Source organism: Microcebus murinus, chromosome 12 (genome assembly GCF_040939455.1).
Source record: "Microcebus murinus isolate Inina chromosome 12, M.murinus_Inina_mat1.0, whole genome shotgun sequence".
Taxonomy (NCBI): domain Eukaryota; kingdom Metazoa; phylum Chordata; class Mammalia; order Primates; family Cheirogaleidae; genus Microcebus; species Microcebus murinus.
Window position 1 is genome coordinate 10,203,966 of NC_134115.1, and position 22,102 is coordinate 10,226,067.

The 22,102-nt window shown below is 35.2% G+C and overlaps 1 protein-coding gene across 4 annotated transcripts in view; it reads right to left on the bottom strand.

Annotated features, from left to right (window-relative positions):
- TUT7 (terminal uridylyl transferase 7) overlaps window positions 1-22,102 on the bottom strand; it is a 64,178-nt gene that overhangs the window by 40,001 nt on the left and 2,075 nt on the right. For all 4 annotated transcript variants that reach the window (XM_076008525.1, XM_012736691.3, XM_076008523.1 and 1 more), the window contains exons 3-10: window positions 17,715-17,896; window positions 17,082-17,198; window positions 16,403-16,580; window positions 14,107-14,195; window positions 12,193-12,244; window positions 11,190-11,259; window positions 9,933-10,059; window positions 8,622-8,741 (exon numbers count right to left, since the gene is read on the bottom strand). In XM_076008525.1, the coding sequence (XP_075864640.1) occupies window positions 8,622-8,741; window positions 9,933-10,059; window positions 11,190-11,259; window positions 12,193-12,244; window positions 14,107-14,195; window positions 16,403-16,580; window positions 17,082-17,198; window positions 17,715-17,896 (935 nt within the window). The remainder of the gene's footprint in view (window positions 1-8,621; window positions 8,742-9,932; window positions 10,060-11,189; window positions 11,260-12,192; window positions 12,245-14,106; window positions 14,196-16,402; window positions 16,581-17,081; window positions 17,199-17,714; window positions 17,897-22,102) is intronic.

Consider the following 22,102-nt stretch of genomic DNA (forward strand, 5'->3'; position numbering starts at 1 on the left):
ATAGAAGAAATTATTACCATAGATAAGAGATGCAATCGTAAAAGCTAAATCATCCTGCTTAGAAAATCATTTTAAATATTAATTCTGGTTAAGTTGGAAATTTCCAAGGTAAATTTTATGGGCCATTAATTAATGCTAATGCAAAAGGGCTCAAAAGGTCTGAGAGATGTTAAACAGAGTTGAATAGGTTTCTTTACTTTATGATGGGATTTACCATAGCCTTTAAGCAGGATAATGAACAAAATAAACATGGGGTAAAATGTGGATACGGTATCACATTTCCTAAATGTGTTTCTATACTGAATGGACTACCTCATTGGTTTAGAACATAAGACATCATGTTGCTTTCGTGCTAGTAGTGGTTTCCTTTTTACTCAAGATGAAATTCACATCCTTTCCAGGGCCTACATAATCTGGCCTTTCGCTACTTCTCTGACCCTTCTTCCATCCTTCTTGCTCAGAAATGACATTTGCTATTTCCTCTGCTTGGAATGCTATTCCCCTAGCATCTACTCACTCTCCCTTGCTTTACTCAGCTCTGCTCAAATATCTTCTCCTTAGCTCCCTACTTTTCAGTCTCTATCTTTCTGCTATGTATTTCTTAGTCTCTTGTCCCAACTGACTGTATAAATTCTAAGGCAAAGATTGTTTTGTTCACCACTCTAATCCTAGCACCCAGAATACTGCCTGGCCAAGGCAAATGCTCAGTAAAGATTTGCTGATTGACTGAATTACTCTTCCACAGAAAACACCTCAGAAAATACTAAGTGTAGTGACTTTCTTGGTTGGATATATATATTCAATATTTTCTTCAATTTGATAGCTTGTTTCTTTGTTAACAATGTTTTTTTAAAGAGGCCTCAGGCTCTTGTAAAAAGGAATAGCTCCTGTAAAAAGGAATAGTTTTGAGGTTGAATGAAGTTTAATTCATCAATATTTTTCTTTATTGATATGATGTGTTTTTAGTATTCTAAGAAACCCTTGCTGCAAAGATTTTCTCCTGAGAGTTTTATAGTTTTCAACATTTTGAGTTAATTGTAGGGTATTTTGTGAGGTAAATATTTAATACTAATTTTTTTTATTTTTTCATTAGGGACATCTAGTTTTCCTTGCATCATTTGTTGGAAAGTCTTCTTTCCCCTAGTGAACTGTGCGGGCACTTTTATCAAAAACCAACTGACTACAATCTACTGAATCTTCTAATCCATAAACATTTAGTATAGCTCTACATTTATTTATCTCTTCATTTTCTCAGCAATGTTCTACAATTTTCAGTTTAGAAGTCTTGCACATTGGCCGGGTGTGGTGGCTCATGCCTGTAATCCTAGCACTCTGGGAGGCTGAGGCGGGAGGATCACTAAAAGTCAAGAGTTCAAGACCAGCCAGAGTGAGAGTGAGACCCTGTCTCTACTAAAAATAGAAATTATCTGGACAACTAAAAATATTTAGAAAAAATTAGCTGGGCATGGTGATATGCTGTAGTCCCAGCTACTCAGGAGGCTGAGGCAGAAGGATTGCTTCAGCCCAGGAGTTTAGGTTGCTGTGAGCTAGGCTGACACCATGGCACTCTTGCCCTGGCAACAGGAGAGACTCTGTCTCAAAAAAAAAAAAAAAAAAAGTCTTGCACATCTTTTGTTAAATTTATTCTTAAATATTGTCTGTTGTCTGGCACTATTAGTGGAGTTTTAAAAGTATTTTCAAATTGGTTGCTATTAGTACACAAAAGTACAGAATCGATTTCTGTATATTAATTTTGCATCTATAATCTTACCGCACTTATTAGTTCTAGGGCTGTTTAATATTTTTCTGAGAATTTTTTTTTTTTTTTTTTGAGACAGAGTCTCGCTTTGTTGCCCAGGCTAGAGTGAGTGCCATGGCGTCAGCCTAGCTCACAGCAACCTCAAACTCCTGGGCTCAAGCGATCCCTCCTGCCTCAGCCTCCCCAAGTAGCTGGGATTACAGGCATGCGCCACCATGCCCGGCTAATTTTTTCTATATATATTAGTTGGCCAATTAATTTCTTTGTATTTATAATAGAGACGGGGTCTCGCTCTTGCTCAGGCTGGTTTCGAACTCCTGACCTCGAGCAATCCGCCCGCCTCAGCCTCCCAGAGAGCTAGGATTACAGGCGTGAGCCACCGCGCCCGGCTTTCTGAGAATTTTATATGTAAAAAAAATGTCCTCTGCAAATAGAGAAATGTTTACTTCTTTTAGATTTTTATGCCTTTTTCTTTCTTTATTGCAATGGCCAGGACTTGCTGGAAATGCTAAATAGGAATGAGGAAGGGGAGGACATTCTTTTTTCTCTTCTCAATGGTATAGGAAAATACTCAATATTCCTCCATTAAGTATGTTAGTTGTAGATGTTTTTCACAAATGCCTAGTTTTTTCTTCTATTCCTGGTTTAGAGTTTTTATTATGAGAGTGTGTTGAATTGTCCAGTTTCTCTCCCCATAACTATTAATAATCACATGGCTTTTCTCCTTTGTACTGTTAAGATTGGAAATTATATTTATTTTCAAACGCTAAATCAATCTTATATTCCTGGAAGAAGTCCCACTTGGTTATAATATATCCTTTTTGTCTGTTTTTGAGTTGAGTTGTTAATATTTTGCTGAGTTGTAGTGTCCATGCTCATGAGGTATATTGATTGGTATATACCTTTTCTATCTTTGTCTGGTTTTGGTATCAGGGCAATTCCAGCCTCCAATTTCTCCTATTCTATTTTCCAAAAGAGTTTGTGTATAGTTGGCATCATTTCTTACTTAAATGTATGACAGAATTCACCAGTGAAACATTTAGGCTTGGAGTTTTTCTAGGACAGTTTTTAATCATAAATTCAACTTTAGTAGATTCAGGACTATTCAGGTTATTTTCCCTTGAATAATCTTTTAGTATTTAGTCTTATAATAAGGAATACGCCCATTTTATATAGGTTTTCAAATTTATTGGCATAAAGTTATTTAGAATATTCTTTTTTATCCATTTATATATAAGATCTGGAGTGATAACCCTTCTTTAATTCCTAATATTAATCTGTGTTAGCTAAAGGAAATCAGTATAGACATAGGGCATCTGGTAGACACAGGCATCAATTGCTGAGAGGGGTGTTAAAATCTACTCTAATTGTGGAATTGATTCCAGCAATTTTTGCTTCATGTATTTTGGTGCCATTGTATAATAGGTGCAAACATTTATGAATGTTTTGTCTTCCTGATAAATTGACCTTATGATGAAATGTATCTTTTTTCCCTTTTAATGTGATATTAATGCAGCCTGTTCACATTCATTGGTTATAATTTATAGGTATTATTTTTTTCATCCATTTACTTTCAACCTACATTTTAATTGTATTTCTTCAGGACAAAATATAGTTAGTCTTACTTTTGTTTATTCATTCTGATAATCTATGCATTTTAATGTGGGTACTTAGTCCATCAATATTTAAAATAATTATTGATATCATTGGTTTTAGGTCTAACATTTTGGCATTTGTTTTCTGTTTGTCCACTCAGATAAAATTTCCATTTGGTTCTTTCTATATTTTCTATTTCTCTGGCTGATATTCCATATCTTCATTTATTGCAAGTGTATTATTTCCTTTATCTTATGGAGCACAGTTACAATAACTGCTTTAAAGTCTTTGATCGTTCCTACATCTGAGTCACCTTGGGGTTGGCATCTGCTGATTTTCTTTTTCTTTCAGAGTAGGTCCATTTTCTTGGCTCTTTGGATACTTAGTAATTTTGGATTCTATTCTAGACATTATAAATATTATATTGTACTGTAAAAATTCTGAGTCCTTCGTGTTACTTCAAAAAGTGTTGACATTTTGTTTGGGCAGATAATTAAATTGGTTTGACAAATTGCAGACTGTCACATCTCCAGTTAGGTAGTGGCTCAGATGTCAGACTCTTTATACCTTAGCTCCTATTTTCAGTCTGCCCCACATGTGTGTGGTTTAGGAGTCTGTCACTAATTTTGGGAAATTCTCAGTCATTACTTCAAATAATTCTTCTGTTTTCTCTTTCTTCTCCTTCTGGTATTCCCATTACACATGTTACAACCTTGAGTAGGTGACCCAGTTCTGAGATATCCTGTTTCTTTTCTATTCCACTCCCTTTTCGTCTTTACTTTTCAGTTTGGGCATTTTCTATTGCTATAACTTCAAACTCACTGATTTTTCCTGGCTGTGTCTAGTCTACTGGTGAGCCTATTAAAGGCATTCTTCATTTCTGTTACAGTGTTTTTGATTTCTAGTGTTTATTTTTAGTTGTTTTTTAGGGTTTCTGCCTCTCAGTTTGTATTAGTATTACCCAGCTGTTCTTACATGTCATCCATATTTTTTCCATTAGATCCTCAAGGATATTAATCATAGTCATTTTAAATTCCTGGTCCCTAACTTCAATATCCTTGCCATATCTGAATTTGCTTGTGATACTTGCTTTGTCTCTTCAAACTGTTTTTTGCCTTTTAGCTTACTGTGTAATTTTTGGTTGAAAGCTGGACATGATGAACAGGGTAAAAGGAAGTGGGGCAAATAAACTTGGCTTTTAGTGGAGCTAGGAGTTAGGCTATGTTAGGCTCTTACTTCCCTTCGAGGGCAGACTGTTGTTAAGGTGAACAGAATGCTCAGGGTGTACTTCTCAATGGCTACCTTTCCTCCCATGCTGCCAGAAGCATTAGGGATTTTTCTCAGATCTTCACCTTCAGAACTTGGTGGTATTCCTACAGGAAAAAACTCATAAAATTTGGGGGAAGCCCTAAGAATGGGAGGAGTTTTTAACTCTCAAGCTTATCCAAACTGAGGCTCTAGGAATTTGTCAACAACCCTAAATATATTTCTATCCTGGTACCGGCTCCAGTGGGAGGATTCTGTTGCTAGGCTTCTGTTCTAACAAACTACGCTTTACCTTATTAGCCTGGTCTCCAATTTGAGGCACAGTGATTTGCCCCATGACCTCAATTAGCTGATGGATCTACAAAGAGTTTTTGATTTTCACTCTGTTCAGTTTTATTCTTGTAGTAAGGACAGAAGTGACAATTTCCACACTGCTTTCAGGCAGAACTAGACTGGTTCAGGAGTCAGCCAGAGACATGCTGAGTTTTTATACAGAATTAAAGGTTCCACTTCTCTGTTACTTTCCTTTTGGTCCCCCCCTCCCCTTATTTTCTGGTGGCCCTAGTTCCTCTGGCCAGAAAGAGGCCTTTATTTGTTTTTATCAGAGTTGCCTTTAGGGGTAGAGCCACAGAAAAACAGGAAACTCACTCTGTGTGTTGGTTATTTGATCCAAATTTTGACTTCCCTCCAAAGTCTGTTTGCATTTGTTCAGTCTGCAGGACATTCATGCTATTGTTTTTGTATTTTATCCAGAGTTCATAGTTGTTATTGGTAGAAGGCTCACTTGGTTAGGAATTCACACCTCCACACCATAAGTGGAACTTGACTTTCTATTGAAGGAGAAAAGGACTAACATTTGTTCTCCTACCTCGTTTCTGGAACTTTACATTCATTATCTCATTTAAGGTTCAAAATGACACTGACACTCAGAAATTAAACAACTTGCCCAAGGTCACAAGGATATAAGTGGTGTCAAACTTTAAAACCATTCTTTTTTCTACTATACTATCTGGCATCCCTAAAGTATGAATAACTGTTTAGTAAGGATTTGGTTTGTATAAAAGGATTTGGTTTGTATGATACAAAATAAGTCAGATTCCAAATAATATCTACTAGGAAATCAGTAACACATTGTACCAGGTAAAAGATGCCAAAAAGACATCTAAACCTATTCACCATTCACAACTTTGACTGTGATTAACTTTACTCACATCAAGATATCATGACAATAAAATGTGAATTTTGATTGGGAATAAAGGTTGGAGGGGATAGATTCCAACATGGAAGAGATATGAGGAGGCCGTGACAGAATGGCTAAAAGATTTTTCAAAAGACAGATCAGAGCACAGAGGCACACTACACTAGACTTTTGGACAGAGAATTTAGTCTTGTTCATCTTTGTATTTCCTTCAGGGACAAGCGCAATGACAAGTATACACAATGCTTTAAAGATATTGAAAAACTTAACAGTTTAGATACTTCCATATACATAATTAGGAGGGCCTCATTTGTTTTTCTGCAAAAATAAGGTAATGAATAAATATTAATTCCTTTCTCCTCATTTACTTTACATATTTGACTAAGACTCTGGCAGAAGCCAGCAAAAACAATGCCTGACAAGTTTAAAATGCTGAAAACTACAGATCATTTTGGTTCAGGTAGCAGACTTTACCTTTTTTAATCCACAGAATTCAATCCAGTATTTGATCAACACATACCTGTTTCTGTCATTAAATCCTGAATAAATAAATGACATAATCAAAATCAAATTCAGTGTCGTTTTAGAAAGTTTCCGGTTATTACTGTCCAGGAAGTAATAATACGGGTGACAGAAGAGGGTATCATGCTACTCTTAAGCATATCCTGAGGAGACTCTCATTGTAAGACAAACACCTATTGCCCTGCAATCTCACTACAATGAGACAGGATCAGGACACATGAAGAAGCAGATCTCACTCAGTAAGACAGTAGTGAACAAGGCAATATATTCAGGCTGGGCATGGTGGCTCACATCTGTAATCCTAGCACTCTGGGAGGCTGAGGCGGGCAGATCGTTTGAGCTCAGGAGTTTGAGACCAGCCTGAGCAAAAGCGAGATCCCATCTCTACTAAAAAATAGGAAGAAATTAGTTGGACAACTAAAATATCTCTCTCTATATAAAAAAAAATTAACCGAGCATGGTGGCGCATGCCTGTAGCCCCAGCTACTCGGCAGGCTGACGCAGGAGGATCACTTGAGCCCAGGAGTTTTGAGGTTGCTGTGAGCGAGGCTGATGCCAAGGCATTCTAGCCAGGGCAACAAAGGGCACAAAAAAAAAAAAAAAAAAAAAAAAAAAAGGCAATATATTCAACTTGCTCCAAGGCTCTTTTAGGTACCGGAGTACAAATGGTTTGGTTCCCTCCTAAACGTCTCTCTCTTGGATTAAAATGAATGGAAAATTTCAAAGACTTTCACAGATTTCTACTTGGGTCTGGTGGAAAGGGTTATTTATCAACTAAGAGCTGACTGTTCTCTCACTCTTTTTTCCAGCAAGAGAGCAGTCTCCTAGGCCCTCTCGCAGTCCTAAATTCTTCCATTTCAGTACCACAGGCAAAGAAAGCTAGGCAACTAGGCATACAACTCTAGGCAACTAGGCAACTTTAGGCAACTAGGATACACAGCATACTGTGATCCCTTGGGCCAGGACAGAGCTTTACAAATGGCTTATTCTACTTCAGTCTTTATTTTGAAGGCTTGGCAGATAAAAGTCCCTGCTTAATCTCAATTTATTAAGTACAAAGAAAAAATTCCCTATAATTATTTTTTATATGTACCCATAACTAAGAACTGGTGCTCTAGAACATACCCTACTTAAATGATGAGAGAAACCTGTGTGCAGTAAGATGAAAAGTAGTTTAAAATATCCAGTGTGCCAAAGGAAGCTTTTCACAGAGGGAGGCGTTCTATAATATAAATGTATACGTGACAACCTATCAAGGTAACACCTAGGGATTAAAAATAAAGTTTTCAAGAGGATGGAAATAACATCATTTTGACTCTTTTAGATGAGTTCTTCTTAAATTTATTTAAACAAATCAACTCAACATTAATTTATCAAGAAAGTTGTCACATTAATAAATTGTAATCCATCTTAAAGGTAATACTCAAATATTATTCAAGAAATGATTTTTTTTTAAGAGATGGGGTTGAAGTACAGTGGTGTGATCATACCTCACTGTATCCTCAACTCCTGGGCTCAAGCAATACTCCTGCCTCAGCCTCCCAAGTAGCTGAGACTACAGCATCACCATGCCTAGCTAATTTTTCTTAGTTTTTGTAGAGATGGGGTCTCGCCATATTGCCTAGGCTGATCTTGCACTCCTGGGCCCAAGTGATGCTCTGGCCTAAGCCTCCCCAAAAGCTGGGATTTTAGGCATGAGCCACTGTGCCCAGACAATAGGTAACTATTAAGTTCTGCATACTGTGCTATAGGTAGCAATCTCAACGCTTCTATTTTTTTGTTGTTGTTTTACAGAGAAATAAGAGAGTAAGAGACTAGAAATAGAAGGTAAGTTATAGTGAACCAAATGCTTCTTATAATCTGTCTGAGGTGGTATGTAAATTCATGTATCAATTTAGAAAACTGTACCCAAAGAAAGAATGTACCAAACGATAAATTTTGTATAGGGTCACAGTTTCTTGTCTGAAACCTTCAGGACCATATATGTTTCAAAAATTAAGAGATTCTACACTCTACAGAGCCAGTAATAGCCCTAGCAGGTTACAGAGGCAGTATCTTAAAAGCAAACACATTAATATTTTGGCAGTGAAAGGTATCAATAGTTACGCTAGTAGACTAAATCCATGTCAGTTCTTATTAGGTGTTTAGATTATGAAATTACACAAAATCTAATTGTGGGTCTGTAATAAAATCAGTATATACAAGCAATTTATGTATACATATATATGAGCAAAATATGTATAAGCAAAAAATAGTAAATAAGTAAAAAAATTTGTATACCCATGATCCTAGATAAACAGGCAAAAGGGGTTCTTTCCTCTGCTGCAGAAAAAAAATGGCCATCAGGGCAAACACATAAGGTGGCAGACCTCCTTCCTCAGGGCGATCTATACTGCAAAGCTACAAACAGAGAAAAAAGGATAAGTATTCCCTTTGCACCAACTTTACATTTACACAATTTGGCCTAAAACCTATAACTTCATTCTCATGTATTACATGATTTACAGTGATTCCTCAGAATATAACAGCAGGATGACAAATATACAACTTCCTTATACTTTTGCAGAAACCAAATATTATGGTTTTCATTGATAGTTTCAATTTCAAATATTTAATCCTGCTAAGTATACTTACTCCTGAAGGGCCCTAAAATATTACTTGCTATTTCATCTTTTCATACCCTAGGTAAATCCATTCACTTACTTAAAACACATGTTCATGAAGTAAAAATGATGGTTCAGTTCCAAGTACAAGCCACATGAACTTCCTAACCTACAGCCTTACAAATGCATGCTTTAGTCACAAAGGCCATTTGGGGAGTGAATGTGGGCAAACTCATCAGCACTAATGGAAATATTAATAACAACTGAAAAAGCACGTTCTACTTTGTGATGAAGTAGAAGGTAGTTTTCAAAGGAAGGCCTACTGTAATTTTAATCATTCCCCTAGTGAAGAATAGGGCATCCTCTGTTCATCTTGGATCCCAGAAACAGGAACTATCTATTGTTACTTCTATACCTGAATCAGTAATGCTTTTACTTTTCTCTATAAAGCACATACACAGAACCTCAACTTGATAATTGTGGTTTGACCTTATATTTTGGGGGAATAGTAAATGCTCTACTGTTTATTAGAGCATTTCAATTGGGGTACTATATTTAAAACATCATGGAAATATGAGCAAAAACAGATATAGTGTCTTTCATTTTTTTGGAGTCTCTGTATGTTACTAGAAATGATATAAGAAGCTTTATCTCAAACTTTCCTATGCCTAAGAATCACCCTGGCAAACTAGTTAAAATGAAAATTCTTGGGCCATTCCCTGTGGGATTCGACCACAAATCAGATTTTTAATACGCATTATAAATGATTTTGATCTTTTGACCAATATTGTTAAAGTAAAATAGAAACACTAAATTTCCCTTCTGTACGTGTTAACGTTTCTGTTCCAATATTCAGATGCCTACTCTTTTGATGTCTATAAATATGCATCTAAATGCTTAAGATTAAATTAGCTGAGTAAAAAATCAAAACATGCTGCTTATGCATACATGCATAATGTAGTCATGCATTTAAATAACTCAAACCTACCTTTGCCCAATACCTAAATGCAATCACCAAAGGAACCAGCTTTGGTTCCAGTTTTCCAAGGGTAGTTAAATGCTTCGTTGTCAGACAAGCATTTTCATTTCCTGCACTCACTTTACAAACAAGATCACTGGTGGGGGTGAGGGTGAGAATGGGAAGGAAAAGGAGAAAGAAAAAAAGTGTTATACAGGCCTCAGGTATCTTTTACACGAACAGCTAATTTACACTGATAATAAATACCTTCAAAATAAAAAAAAAAGCTTAAAGTAAAAAATTTACTAAGCCTTTACAGGTCATTTAAGAAATTGGATTTAAAAAAAGACATGGCAGCTATTTTCTGAGTAAATTTTATTTTTCTGAGCTACAACCTTGTGTTGTCAAACATTAAAACTATTTTGCGGCTGGGCACGGTGGCTCACACCTATAATCCTAGCACTCTGGGAGGCCGAGGCGGGTGGATCGTTTGAGCTCAGGAGTTCGAGACCAGCCTGAGCAAGAGCAAGACCTCGTCTCTACCAAAAACAGAAAAAAATTAGCCAGGCATGGTGGCGCATGCCTGTAGTCCTAGCTACTTGGCAGGCTGAGGCAGAAGGATGGCTTTAGCCCAGGAGTGTGAGGTTGCTGTGAGCTAGGCTAACGCCACAGCACTTTAGCCAGGGCAACCAAGCAAGACTATGTCTCAAAAATAAATAAATAAACTTTAAAAAAAACCCAAAAACTATTTTGGGGAGGAAATGCAAATAAGGAAAATATTATAAAATGTTTCAAATGGGAACATGATTAACCTTTGTAATATAGTAAGAGCGTTTTTCCAAGAGTTGGAGGAATCTACCTAATAAAGAATCATTATAGCCCACAAACCACCCATTTACACTAGTGATAGTAATACTCTCAGATGGAGAGATACACAGGTGAACTCACACTAATTATTACACAGCACTGCCACAAATGCTGCTAAAAACTATGGCAAATAAATGTGATCAGAGCAAGTAACCACTTGATAAGGTTGTTTTTTACCTAGTTGATATGAGTCAAAATGCTTCATTTGTACATCTTTTTCTATTAATTTTATTCTTTTAAAATAGAAGATTTGCCCCTCTTGTGTCAAATGCCAAAACTATAGGGAAAACGCTAGTGGGAAGTATGTGTGATAAGCATATAAAAAGTATATAATTCTAGAAATTGGACATTAGGATTTAGTAAAGTACTTGTGCTTTTGGCAAGTCAATAGTTAATAATAAGCAGCTTAAAGAAACAGACCTTTGCTTTTCTCTGCACACCACCACCGGCACCCTAGCATGGAAGTCTGCATCAACATCAATAAAAGAGTCTGAAGAAAGCAGAAAAAAATTAAGTAGGTTAATTAAAGCCTTGGTTAAAAGCAGAACCAGATAAAGTATAAGTACCAGTTGTAACTTATCTGGCCTTCTGAAAGACCATTATTAAATAAAGATCTGAAATGACTTGAAAAGGAAAAAAATATTACATTAAAAAATCAAGTAATCATATTAATTTAGAATCTTTATTTTGCAAGATAATGTTTGATTAGGAAAGACTGTATCACTGGATCAGAACATTTAAATGTTTTGTGGATAACATAATTAGAAATATGGATAAGACATTAAAAAACAAAATTGCTACAAAAGCTGCTAAAATGTTCAGTGTTAAAGTATGTATTGCTTGAAGTAAAAAAAAATGTTTAAATGTTTTATTAAACCAAAACAAGAAGGATGAGACTGACTAATCCAAGGGATGAGCCAGTTTGATGAGGCCTATGTAAAGCACAAAAAGGTATAAAGCCCCAAGTTGGACATCATACTGGACACCTGATAAACCTAAATGGGAACTCAGCAGATTCATTAATCAAGGTATTTACCATTAATCAGGGTATTAATATTTGTACCTATTTATCATTTGTAAAATATTAATTTTAACTATGGAATAAAGCAGATTATCCTTCAATTTTACACTGAAGAATAAATTTTACATATTTTCCATTTCTTAGTCACATCTAGGACTCATTTAACCGTTATAAATAGTAACTTTATCATCAAGCTAAAAGCTTACTTATGAAATGGTTATTCTCCATAGTAGAACTACTACAACTAGCTAATAATTCATGGGTATTTGCTTTGGTTTTTTGCTTTAGATATTACCCACAAATAATTTTAAAAATATGACTTCATATTTTTAAGGTTGGGAAATAAGATATATCCAAATTATAGACAAAAGAAAAATTTTAAAATGTGGAATTTGGCCTTACCACTGTTCTTTAAACATTCTTGAACAAGTAAGAGGACATCTGGCTGAGACATCTAGGAAATAAATCAATGAATACATGAAATAATCCCTAAGTACTTTTGTTTCACTGATGTAATACAGTCATCTGAAGTTCCCCAAATTGCTTTCCAACTTAGAAATGCACATTGCAACCAGAGTGAAGAAATTAACATTATGCTGTGTGCACATGTCAGTCAAAGACAGACAGATGAGCACCAAACAAGAATGAGCATGGGCAAAAGAGACCTACTACACAGTAAACTACTGATTAACTACTTCTTGAGGTAATTTCCTCAAAGCAAATCTTAACATGGTAGCTAGAAGTGTACTAAATTGCTAACAATATCACCTCTCACTCTTTAAGACTCCTGCAATAGTCAGCTTACTGGTCCTAGCTCCAGTACTGCCTTCCTAGAATCCTTGTTCCACACTGGAATGAGAACCATATAAAATCATAAACTGTATCCTTAAAACTCTTAAAGATTTCTTACTGTTCTTAGGTCATGATAAAATTCTTTACCATGGCCTATACAATGCTGCATGTGGGACCCCAGCCTATCTCTCCATCATAATCTCATACTCTTTTTATTCTTGGTCCCTCCCTTTGACCCATATAACGTTTCTTTGAGCTCCTCGAATACACCAAGCTCCTTATTGATTTAGGTGTTTGCAAATGCTGCTCCCCCAATCCCCTGCCAGGCGCCTTTTCATCTTTTGGAGTTCAGATTAAATGTCCTTTCTTCAAAGAGGTCTTCATGACTTTTGTATCTCTGCACAGTCCTTGTTGTTTACTACCACTGAACCTTGTTTCCCTGCACAGCTCTCATTATAATTAATTATGTTGGTAATTACTTATCTCCTTCACTAGATATGAGTTTCATGAAAGAGGAACTCATTTCTGTTTTGTCCATTAAAATCCAGTATAATGCCTACCACACGAAGGATTTAGGAAAAATTTGCTAAATGAATGAATACCAGATCAAGATAACTGCTATGGCTGGTAAATCACTGATCAGAATGTCAGGTTAAAAGAATATTAAGAAATATTGGTTGGCTGATCAGGTATCTATACCAGTCAGATATGGCAAGGAATGAGAGAGGTTGTCAAGTAGAACAGTTTGGGCTGGGACCCCAGAATCTGGATTTTTAATAAGCAAAGCAACTCATGTGACTGCACATAGACCATAAAGTGCCTTCCAGTTCTTTTTTCTTTCTTTCCTTTTTTTTTTTTTTTTAAAGAGATGGAGTCTCAATATGCTGCCCAAACTGGAGTGCAGTGGTTAATCACCAGCATGATCATAGTGCACTATAGCCTCAATCTCTCAGGCTCAAGTGATCCTCCTGTCTCAGCTCCACAGTAGCTGGAACTATAGGTATGTACCGGTTTTAAAATTCTGACTCATCAACATCTTTTTGAATCACGTTTAAATCAGAAATCCAGGCTATGGCTTTTTAAAAGCTTAATTACTTTAACAAAGTAAGTATATAAAAAAAGAAAATTCAGGAGCTAATTAAGCTTTCAAGTTGTAAATGTTTACCTATCTACACTGTTTAAAATCTGAATTCCTTTCCTGCCATTGGAAAGTCGACTTTACTAAGAAACTTTAGTTTTTTTAAGTTATCAGAACCTAAATACCCCCATTAGATTCACATGATTAAAAAAAAAAAAGTGTTAGAAGCATAAAAGATCCATAGAGTAAAATAAGTATGAAAATTTTTAAAAATGCTCTGAAACCATAGGTAGAGAAAAGACATAAAAATGGAAACTTTTGGAAAGAAAACTGCCACCATTACAGTTGAAGTATCTTCAAATATCTAAAATATATTCATATACAGTTCATATTTGAAAGAATTTCCATACCAATCTGAAAATTCCAACATTTCATTTTTTACTTACAGTGGCTGGAAATTGAAGGTCAATGTTTACATCTGAATTTTTGAAACCCAAACTGCTACAGGATGACCCATATAATCTTAGAGAACAATCTAAAAAAATAAATAAATAAAAGTCACAAATAAAGTAAAATATCTCAAAAGTTATAACAAAACACTGCTATTTCAGAAACAGAGCCAATTACAATTATGCACAGTGGCAGGCAGGCTCAGGAGCCCAGCCCTGGCTATGGCGTGGAGCTGGCAGTGTAGCGGGAATGAAGCTTGGGCTGTGGGGCTGCAGCTCCACGACCTTGTTTGCCTGTCCCCACCGCTCACTGGCCTGCCTGCCACTTTGAATGAATAAATAAATAAAACACACAAAAGCAAAATTTTGTTTAGGTCTGGCATAAACAAAGGACAGGAATAGGTGGCTCTTCACTCTTAATTTTATTTAATAGGGAAGACTGTATCAACTGTGGTTTAGCTTAATAGCCATTCATTTCATGCTAGTTATAAAATGTGTAAAATTTCTATATTATCATGCTCACATTTTGTGCAGAAAACAGTACTTGAACTGATTTTTTAAATGTAAAACAGGATGCCTTTGCTTTACATTTATAAACTTGATGCAAGAGCTAATGCAAACATTTTTTTTTACCTTTTGGAAGGCAGAAACAAGTATAATTTATTATAAGGAGCATGTTTAAGCAAAACAGTAATAACAAAAATAGTCTTTCAACATAAAGTTATTTTTGAATTTGAATTACTCATTATATTATGAACAAAAAGCATCTGACATAATGATCCCTTTAGAAAAACTTTTGAAAAATAATTATAATATCACTGATATAATTTAAAATGCTACTTCACTCTACAGAGGAAGGTGCATGTGTATATCTGTACCACCTATATTTATGACATTTATTTTCAATATTTTACTAATGTTGTGCCAAAATATTATCCTTTCTCATCAGAGCTTTTTCTTTTTTGAGGTCTGCTAATTCAAGTGATTTATTTGGGTTTTAATAGTTTTTCATAACAAAGTACATTTAATTCTATACAAAATTCTACAGCAAAAATCATCAAAATTACAATTGACTTTGCAGGAGATAACTATAATGAAATGAGTGGCTTCTCTCCCCTTATTGTTATGAAAGTAAACATGTTACAATTATTATAAGTACGATCTTTCTTTAAAAAAAAAAAAGAGAGACAGGGTCTCATTCTATGTCCCAGGCTGGGGTACAGCAGAGCAACCATAGCTCATTGTAACCTAGAATTCCTGGGCTAAAGTGATTGTCTCACTTCAGCTTCCCAAGTACATAGGACTACAGGCATGCATCCCCATGCCCAGCTATTTTTTAAATTTTTGTAGAGGCAGGGTCTTGCTATCTTGTCCAGGCTGGTCTCAAACTCCTGGCCTCAAGTAATCCTTCCATCTTGGCCTCCCCAAAGTGCTGGGATTACAGGTGTGAGCCAACCCGCCCAGCCTCTATGAATTTTCAGTAGAACAAATAGTTCTAACGCTTATAAGATGATAACGTTAAATTATTCCAACCCTAGCTATGGATCAGAATTACTTGTAGTAATTTTCTAGAAGTAGTTGTCCCTGGCTCCACAGACAATTATGATGCACAGCAAGAATTAAGAATGATTAACCTATTCCAATCATTTACCTACACAAGAATAACAGGTAGGTATGTGTGTTTGTTGCTGTCAAGGACTGAGAGCAGCTGTGTCAGGCATTTACCAGACCTGGCCTCAAACTTTCGTTAAGTAACATACTCTAAATACTATTCCTCCCACAAGCCAAGGATCTAAAATTAAAAATAGGTAGAAGACAGACATAACCTGGAAGATCAATAATATACAAGACCCATTATAAATTACTTACAAATTAGTTTTCTAAGCTCATTTTAGATGGTAGTATGGTTAAATAAAACCTTTTTTGACACAAACAACTGAAAAATAATTTCAAGATACTTTTTTTGATTTTAACTCAAAATATTGTGTCAACTGGACAGGGAGAAAGTAAACAAGTAAACAAATATATACACAAGAGTCCCATAGTGTCCCAAAGAGACATTCAACTTAAAGTCCATGCACACAATGAAACTTATAATGAAAACAGGTATATAATGACAATACATGTGAAAGTTTTGTTACCCTGAGGGAAGTCAACAAAAACAAAAAACAAAAATACAAAAACCAAGAACTTCAGAACATGGCAAATATAATTGTATTAGGTGAAAATTACAGTGGTAGGAAAAATGAATAAGGTAATTTTAGGTAGCTAAACAGAAAAATCTAGAAAATACCTGGTAACTTGTGTTGGAACACATTTTCCATGATACGTTTAATCTCTAACCTCTGTCGCAAGTTCTCATTGCACAAGCCAAACTCCTGTACCACTTTGTCAATAGCAATGCCAATTGCATTTATCTGGGAGGGTGCCGGTGGGGGTAACGTAGTGAGCAATTCTTCCTCCTGCTTTTCCTTTTAAGATGAGAAGTTGAGATTAAAAACAACTTACACACAATTTAAACCTTCTACCATTCACTGAGACAACACCCTATAAAATTTTCTAGAATCTTTTTCTTAGCCCCCTTCTCATCTCAGCTGTGTTAGTCTTCATCCTATTAAACATATACATCCTTTCTTACGCATCTAATATGGATCAGTGATAAGATAATGGGAAGAAGGAAGGAAAGAAGAAAAACGGCAATGATAAACTGATTATTTGCTTATTATAGGCACAAGGACATATACCTAGCTCCTATCAATGACTTTATGCAACCTGATATTGAAGGAAATTCTTAAGACTGTCCAGCAAAACACATCTCACCAGTATAAAGTATCTTGGCTGAAATAAATTCAATAAATAAAGTAGTATAAAGTAGTAAAGTTATCAATTTCATAACCTTAAGAAGAAAGCCACAAAGATGACAAGTAATAACTCACGGGTAAGCATATTTGTTAGGGTTACATTAAACCTACCTTGATGTTTTTCTTGTGCCTCTTCTCTTTGATATGCTTATGGGCAAATGCAACAGATTCAATTAAAACATCACAGAGTTTGCAGGTGTACTTTGCTGTAGGGTAGTTCCGTGGTCGCTATAATTTGAAGAGATTCATATATGTATGTATGTATATACATATAAAGATACGTATCTCCAAACATACTGGTAAACATAATTAGCCAATTATTTCCCCCCTCAGTTTTTATTTTTAGACACAGGGTCTCACTATGTTGCCCAGGCTGGAGTGCAGTGGCTATTCACAGGCATGATCTTGCACACCATAGCCTCAAACCCCTGGGCTCAAGTGACCTTCCTGTATCAACCTCCCAGGTAGCTGGGACCACAGTTGTGCCTACATGCCCAGCTTTACCTTTACTTTCAAAATTGTTACTTATTGTTTCCCTTTATCATTATCCTAATTGTCGTTTTAAGTAAAATAGCAACTGCTCTTAATTCTATAAAGTAACACTAAATATCATATTTAATTTTTAGTGCTTAAATACTGATAATCAAAATAGGATACTTTATTCATCAAAGCATGCACTCCCAATTACTATAATAGTTTAAACCAAATCAAGGATTTTAATAAACGTATATACGAAGATGTTACCCTTTTTAGCCTTTCAATGCAGTCTCTTTTCAATCGCTCCTCAGCCTGCTGTAAGCCCATTAGCTCCTTCATTGAAAGCACAGACTCATCGATCACAGGGCCTTCCAAGTCTCCATCCTGCTCATTTTCCTCATTTCTGGTCCTCCGTGGCTTCCTAGGTCTGGACCTCTGCTTCTTGTTTTCTTAAGTTAGGGGAAAAATATTGTTGGCAATATTGAATAATACCACTCCTGAGTGAAAAACAGAACTTACACATATATTAATTAAAACATGTGAGAGAATAAATCACATCTGAACTTGAAGCAAAAGAAAAAGTAGCTTTCCCATGGACAAAAAGTTTGAATACTGTATTCAGTAAGCATATTATTAATACCTGGAGGCATGATCCATAGAAATCATCTTTCTGGAAAACTTAATTATCCTCAGAAGGCAAGCATATTTATAATTCTACTATACTTAATGTATTATAATACATAATGTACATACATCTAATATACTCTAGAACACCTATAGTACATTTTTTATTCTGATTAAAACCAAACACATTTGCTTTCATTTTTTTATAAGTGAACAATCTCCTATAGGGCAAAAATGGACAATGTACATCTGGAGAACTCAGCAATCAACTACATCCTTATCTGGAGTAAAAAAATTAATCCTTTAGTTGCAAATTTAGCCTTCAATAACACATGATGGGATCCCTCCATTAATATGAAGTCCAAGCCAAAATTTTATTTACTGAGGACTATTTCCCATTGTATCTTTTATTTTAGCTTCTTTGAATGGCCTACACACTGAGTGTATATCAAAAGAAAAAAACAACTGGTAGTTGAAATAAAAGTTTTCTCTAGGTACATTTGTTTATAAACTCTGCTGTTAGTTTTATAATCTCTATAATAAATGAATCTGTTCTTTTTTTTAAACTTATAAATTTTCAACCTGTCAAAAAGTGACTGTGGGATTGAACTACAAAAAAAAATGTTTTAAATAGTTTTGATAACTTCTGTCAAGTTCTGAAAAATGAAGCTATTAGTAACAAATACGATTAAAATAAATTCGTCCTTGGAAATATAAACCTACTGAAATGCCCTCCATGAGGCAATTCCCCTGTCAAGTTTTCAGAAGAACTCATTACTAGTATGGCAATTACCATGAATTGGCTGACTGAAAACAATTCTGTCAAAAAAGGAGGTATAGACCTCCAATTTTTAAACAACCTTTTACTGAGAGTTCTAAAGGACAAGCAACAAGCATTGTGTTCAAACTACCTTAGATGAATATAATTAAATTCTACAAACAGCTTCTATAATATGTGACAATTTTTTAAAAATTGAGGAAGTGCCAGGAAAAACAGTTTTAAAAATTCAATCAAAATGGACTGAACAGATAAAATACTAAAAGTAAGTAGTCATTTAAACAAAAAATTGGGCTATCTAACACTTCCTTTTTAACACCTGCCCTACTCCCAATTAAATTATTATTAATCTTTTAAGGCCAATATTCTTGGTCTGAATAAATTTTTGAGATAAGCACTTCTTTTACTACTGATATGTCCATTTTCACTTAATTTACTCCTATTGCTTTTATACAGAGAAGTGGATGGCTGCAGAAATTCTGTTGGACGACTATAATAGCAGCTACCATACTGAGTATTATGCAACAGATGTAAAGCAAGCACTTTACATGCACTGCCTTGCTAAATCACTACAGTAACCTGTCATGGATGCTAATATTGTTCCCTTGTACAGATGGGGACAATGCTGGTCTGAGAGAATAAGTAACTTGTCCAAGGATACATGGATAAGTCAAAGGACTCGAGTGATTTGAAATATAGATTAAAATATAGATGGAATTCTGAAATTCAGCCTTCTATCTAACAATATAAAAACTAAAAAGAAATTACTAACATCCCTTCTTGGAACATACTCTTTTACATCTAGAATAGACTAGAACACACAAGGCAATATAACCTTCTGAGTTTCACAGGCCTGCACAGTAAAAACTATCAAATAAAATCTAACTGGAAGGACTCCTGGAAGGCAAAACTGGGTACTGATGGAAACTTCCCATGATTGGTTAGAGGAAGACTACCTGGGTCCATTTCAGATTTATTGTAGTAAGAATTCTCTATATTCAGCATTCCAAGTGTCACATATTTATTTGCATATTGTCCATTATTCCATTCACAAAGGACACATGTATTTGAGTGGATGTTTTCCAGCTAAGAACATTAATGGCATTGTCCCAAATACATTAAATTGGCAAACTAGGACATTTGAGTGATGAGGTAGTAGTAGTAACATAGAACTGAAAAGCAGAAGGTAGTACTGTATTTTTTTAAAAAGTAACTCTAACAATTTTCATTGTATCTTCTCACATTGTTTAATGAGGTCCTTTTTAGGATCCTTTGAATGTAGTGCAAAGTTTATACTTTAAGCCAAATTTCTCTCTACAGTAAATAATGTTATACCCATGTTTAATACTTCTTTTATGAAGATTTTCAAGGGATAGAAACTGAATAGTTCATTTAATAACTGAAATCAGACATCTGTACTTCATATAGGGAAAACATGCATGATTTTGGATTACCTTCAATAAAGACAGTGAATGATTCTACTGTTCATACATACTTAAAAGCAACTTCTTTATAGTTGTTTTTAAAACCAAATAGCTAGCTATTAATAGCTAGCTAATAACCTAGCTCATAACAACCTCAAACTCCTGGGCTCAGGTGATCCTCCTGCCCCAGCCTCCTGAGTAGCTGGGACTACAGGCATGTACCACCATGCCTGGCCTAATTTTTTTCCATATATTTTTAGTTGGCAAATTAATTTCTTTCTATTTTTAGTAGAGATGGGGTCGCGCCCTTGCTCAGGCTGGTCTCTAACTCCTGACCTTGAGCGATCCACCCTCCTCAGCCTCCCGGAGTGCTAGGATTACAGGTGTGAGCCACCACGCCCCACCTATAAACCTTTCTTTTTAAAATGCTTTTCAAAATCAACTTCTTTTCTAAAAGACCAACTTTTGGTAACTAAATTAAATGTCCACATCCCACCTGGACACAGTAATACAGAAATACTTAAATATACACAATTTTTAAAAAAGAAAAACAAATCAAAATCTTAGTTCCCTTCTGTCAGGATTCCAGGTCCAGTGAGGCAGAGTTAATGGCCAGAGTAGCAGCATCCCTGATTTCAGTTCCACTTTCTAATCTACAACTGTGCACAAACAGGTCTGGATAAATTTAACCTCTCGGAGCTGCAGCTGCCTAATTTGTAAAATTGTGATTCCACCTTTGAGATACCACAACAGAGTGCTACATCAGATTAACTCCTTCAAGTTATTTCTAGCTTAAAGATTTATAAGGCTGAAATTTTATCTCTCCCTACTATTTAATTCCTTTGTAACATTTCATTCTGTTTCTGCTACTTGATACTGGAATTTACTCCTGATTTTCCTATTAAAAATATCAAACAGTACATTTTCCTCTATTTAATATTAACAAGTGCTTGAGATTTTCATTTTTACCATAAGACCTCCTAAAGATTAAAAAATGATCTTTTTCAAGTATTCTACATGCATAGTTCACAAACTCAAATGTCTCACAGGTAACATATATGAACTGACCATTGTGAGATAACATGAAGAAAAAAGGCCTCTGGAGATCTACAAAGTGTACATATTGCCCGAATGCAATTTAAATTCAAAAAATTTTAAGAGTGCTAGCTAACTTGTAACCCATTCTATATGGCCACTAATAAAGGCTTTCAGTCAATAAAACTACAAGTCCATTTCTCCAAGTGTACTTTTCCTTTTCACACTAAACACTGTTTCATTTTTTCCATACAATTTGTGACTTTAATTTCAGTAAATACTATCCATTAGATAAAAATATCATTCCTGTTTACAGAAATTGCTACATGGACAAAATCTACTTTTTACCTTTTTGAAAAACATAAAGGATCACTTTGAGGTAATTAACCAAGCATGTGAGGGCACTTAGAAGTTTCTCAATCTTTGTTTGCCATGCTCTCTTTGGAAAAACAAAAATCTTAGGTTATCCTAGGGACATTGATACACCTACTGAAATACTTCCTCTTGTGGCAGGAGATATATGTAGTCTATATTGTTTTTACATCAGCTATTTTTTAGCTTTATATTATAATTTATATTATGAACACATTATTCAAGTACAAAATTACAATCAAAATTTTAAAAATATATACACATCACTCAGCAATTATGATAAGGTCTCCGGGGGACATAACCACCCTCTTCTATAAAAAGACACCAGTGGAAAATATTTACTAAAATAAAATGAGCCTTGGGGCAAAGCAAATTTTTTTTTTTTGAGACGGGGTCTCAAACTCCTGAGCTCAAACAATCCA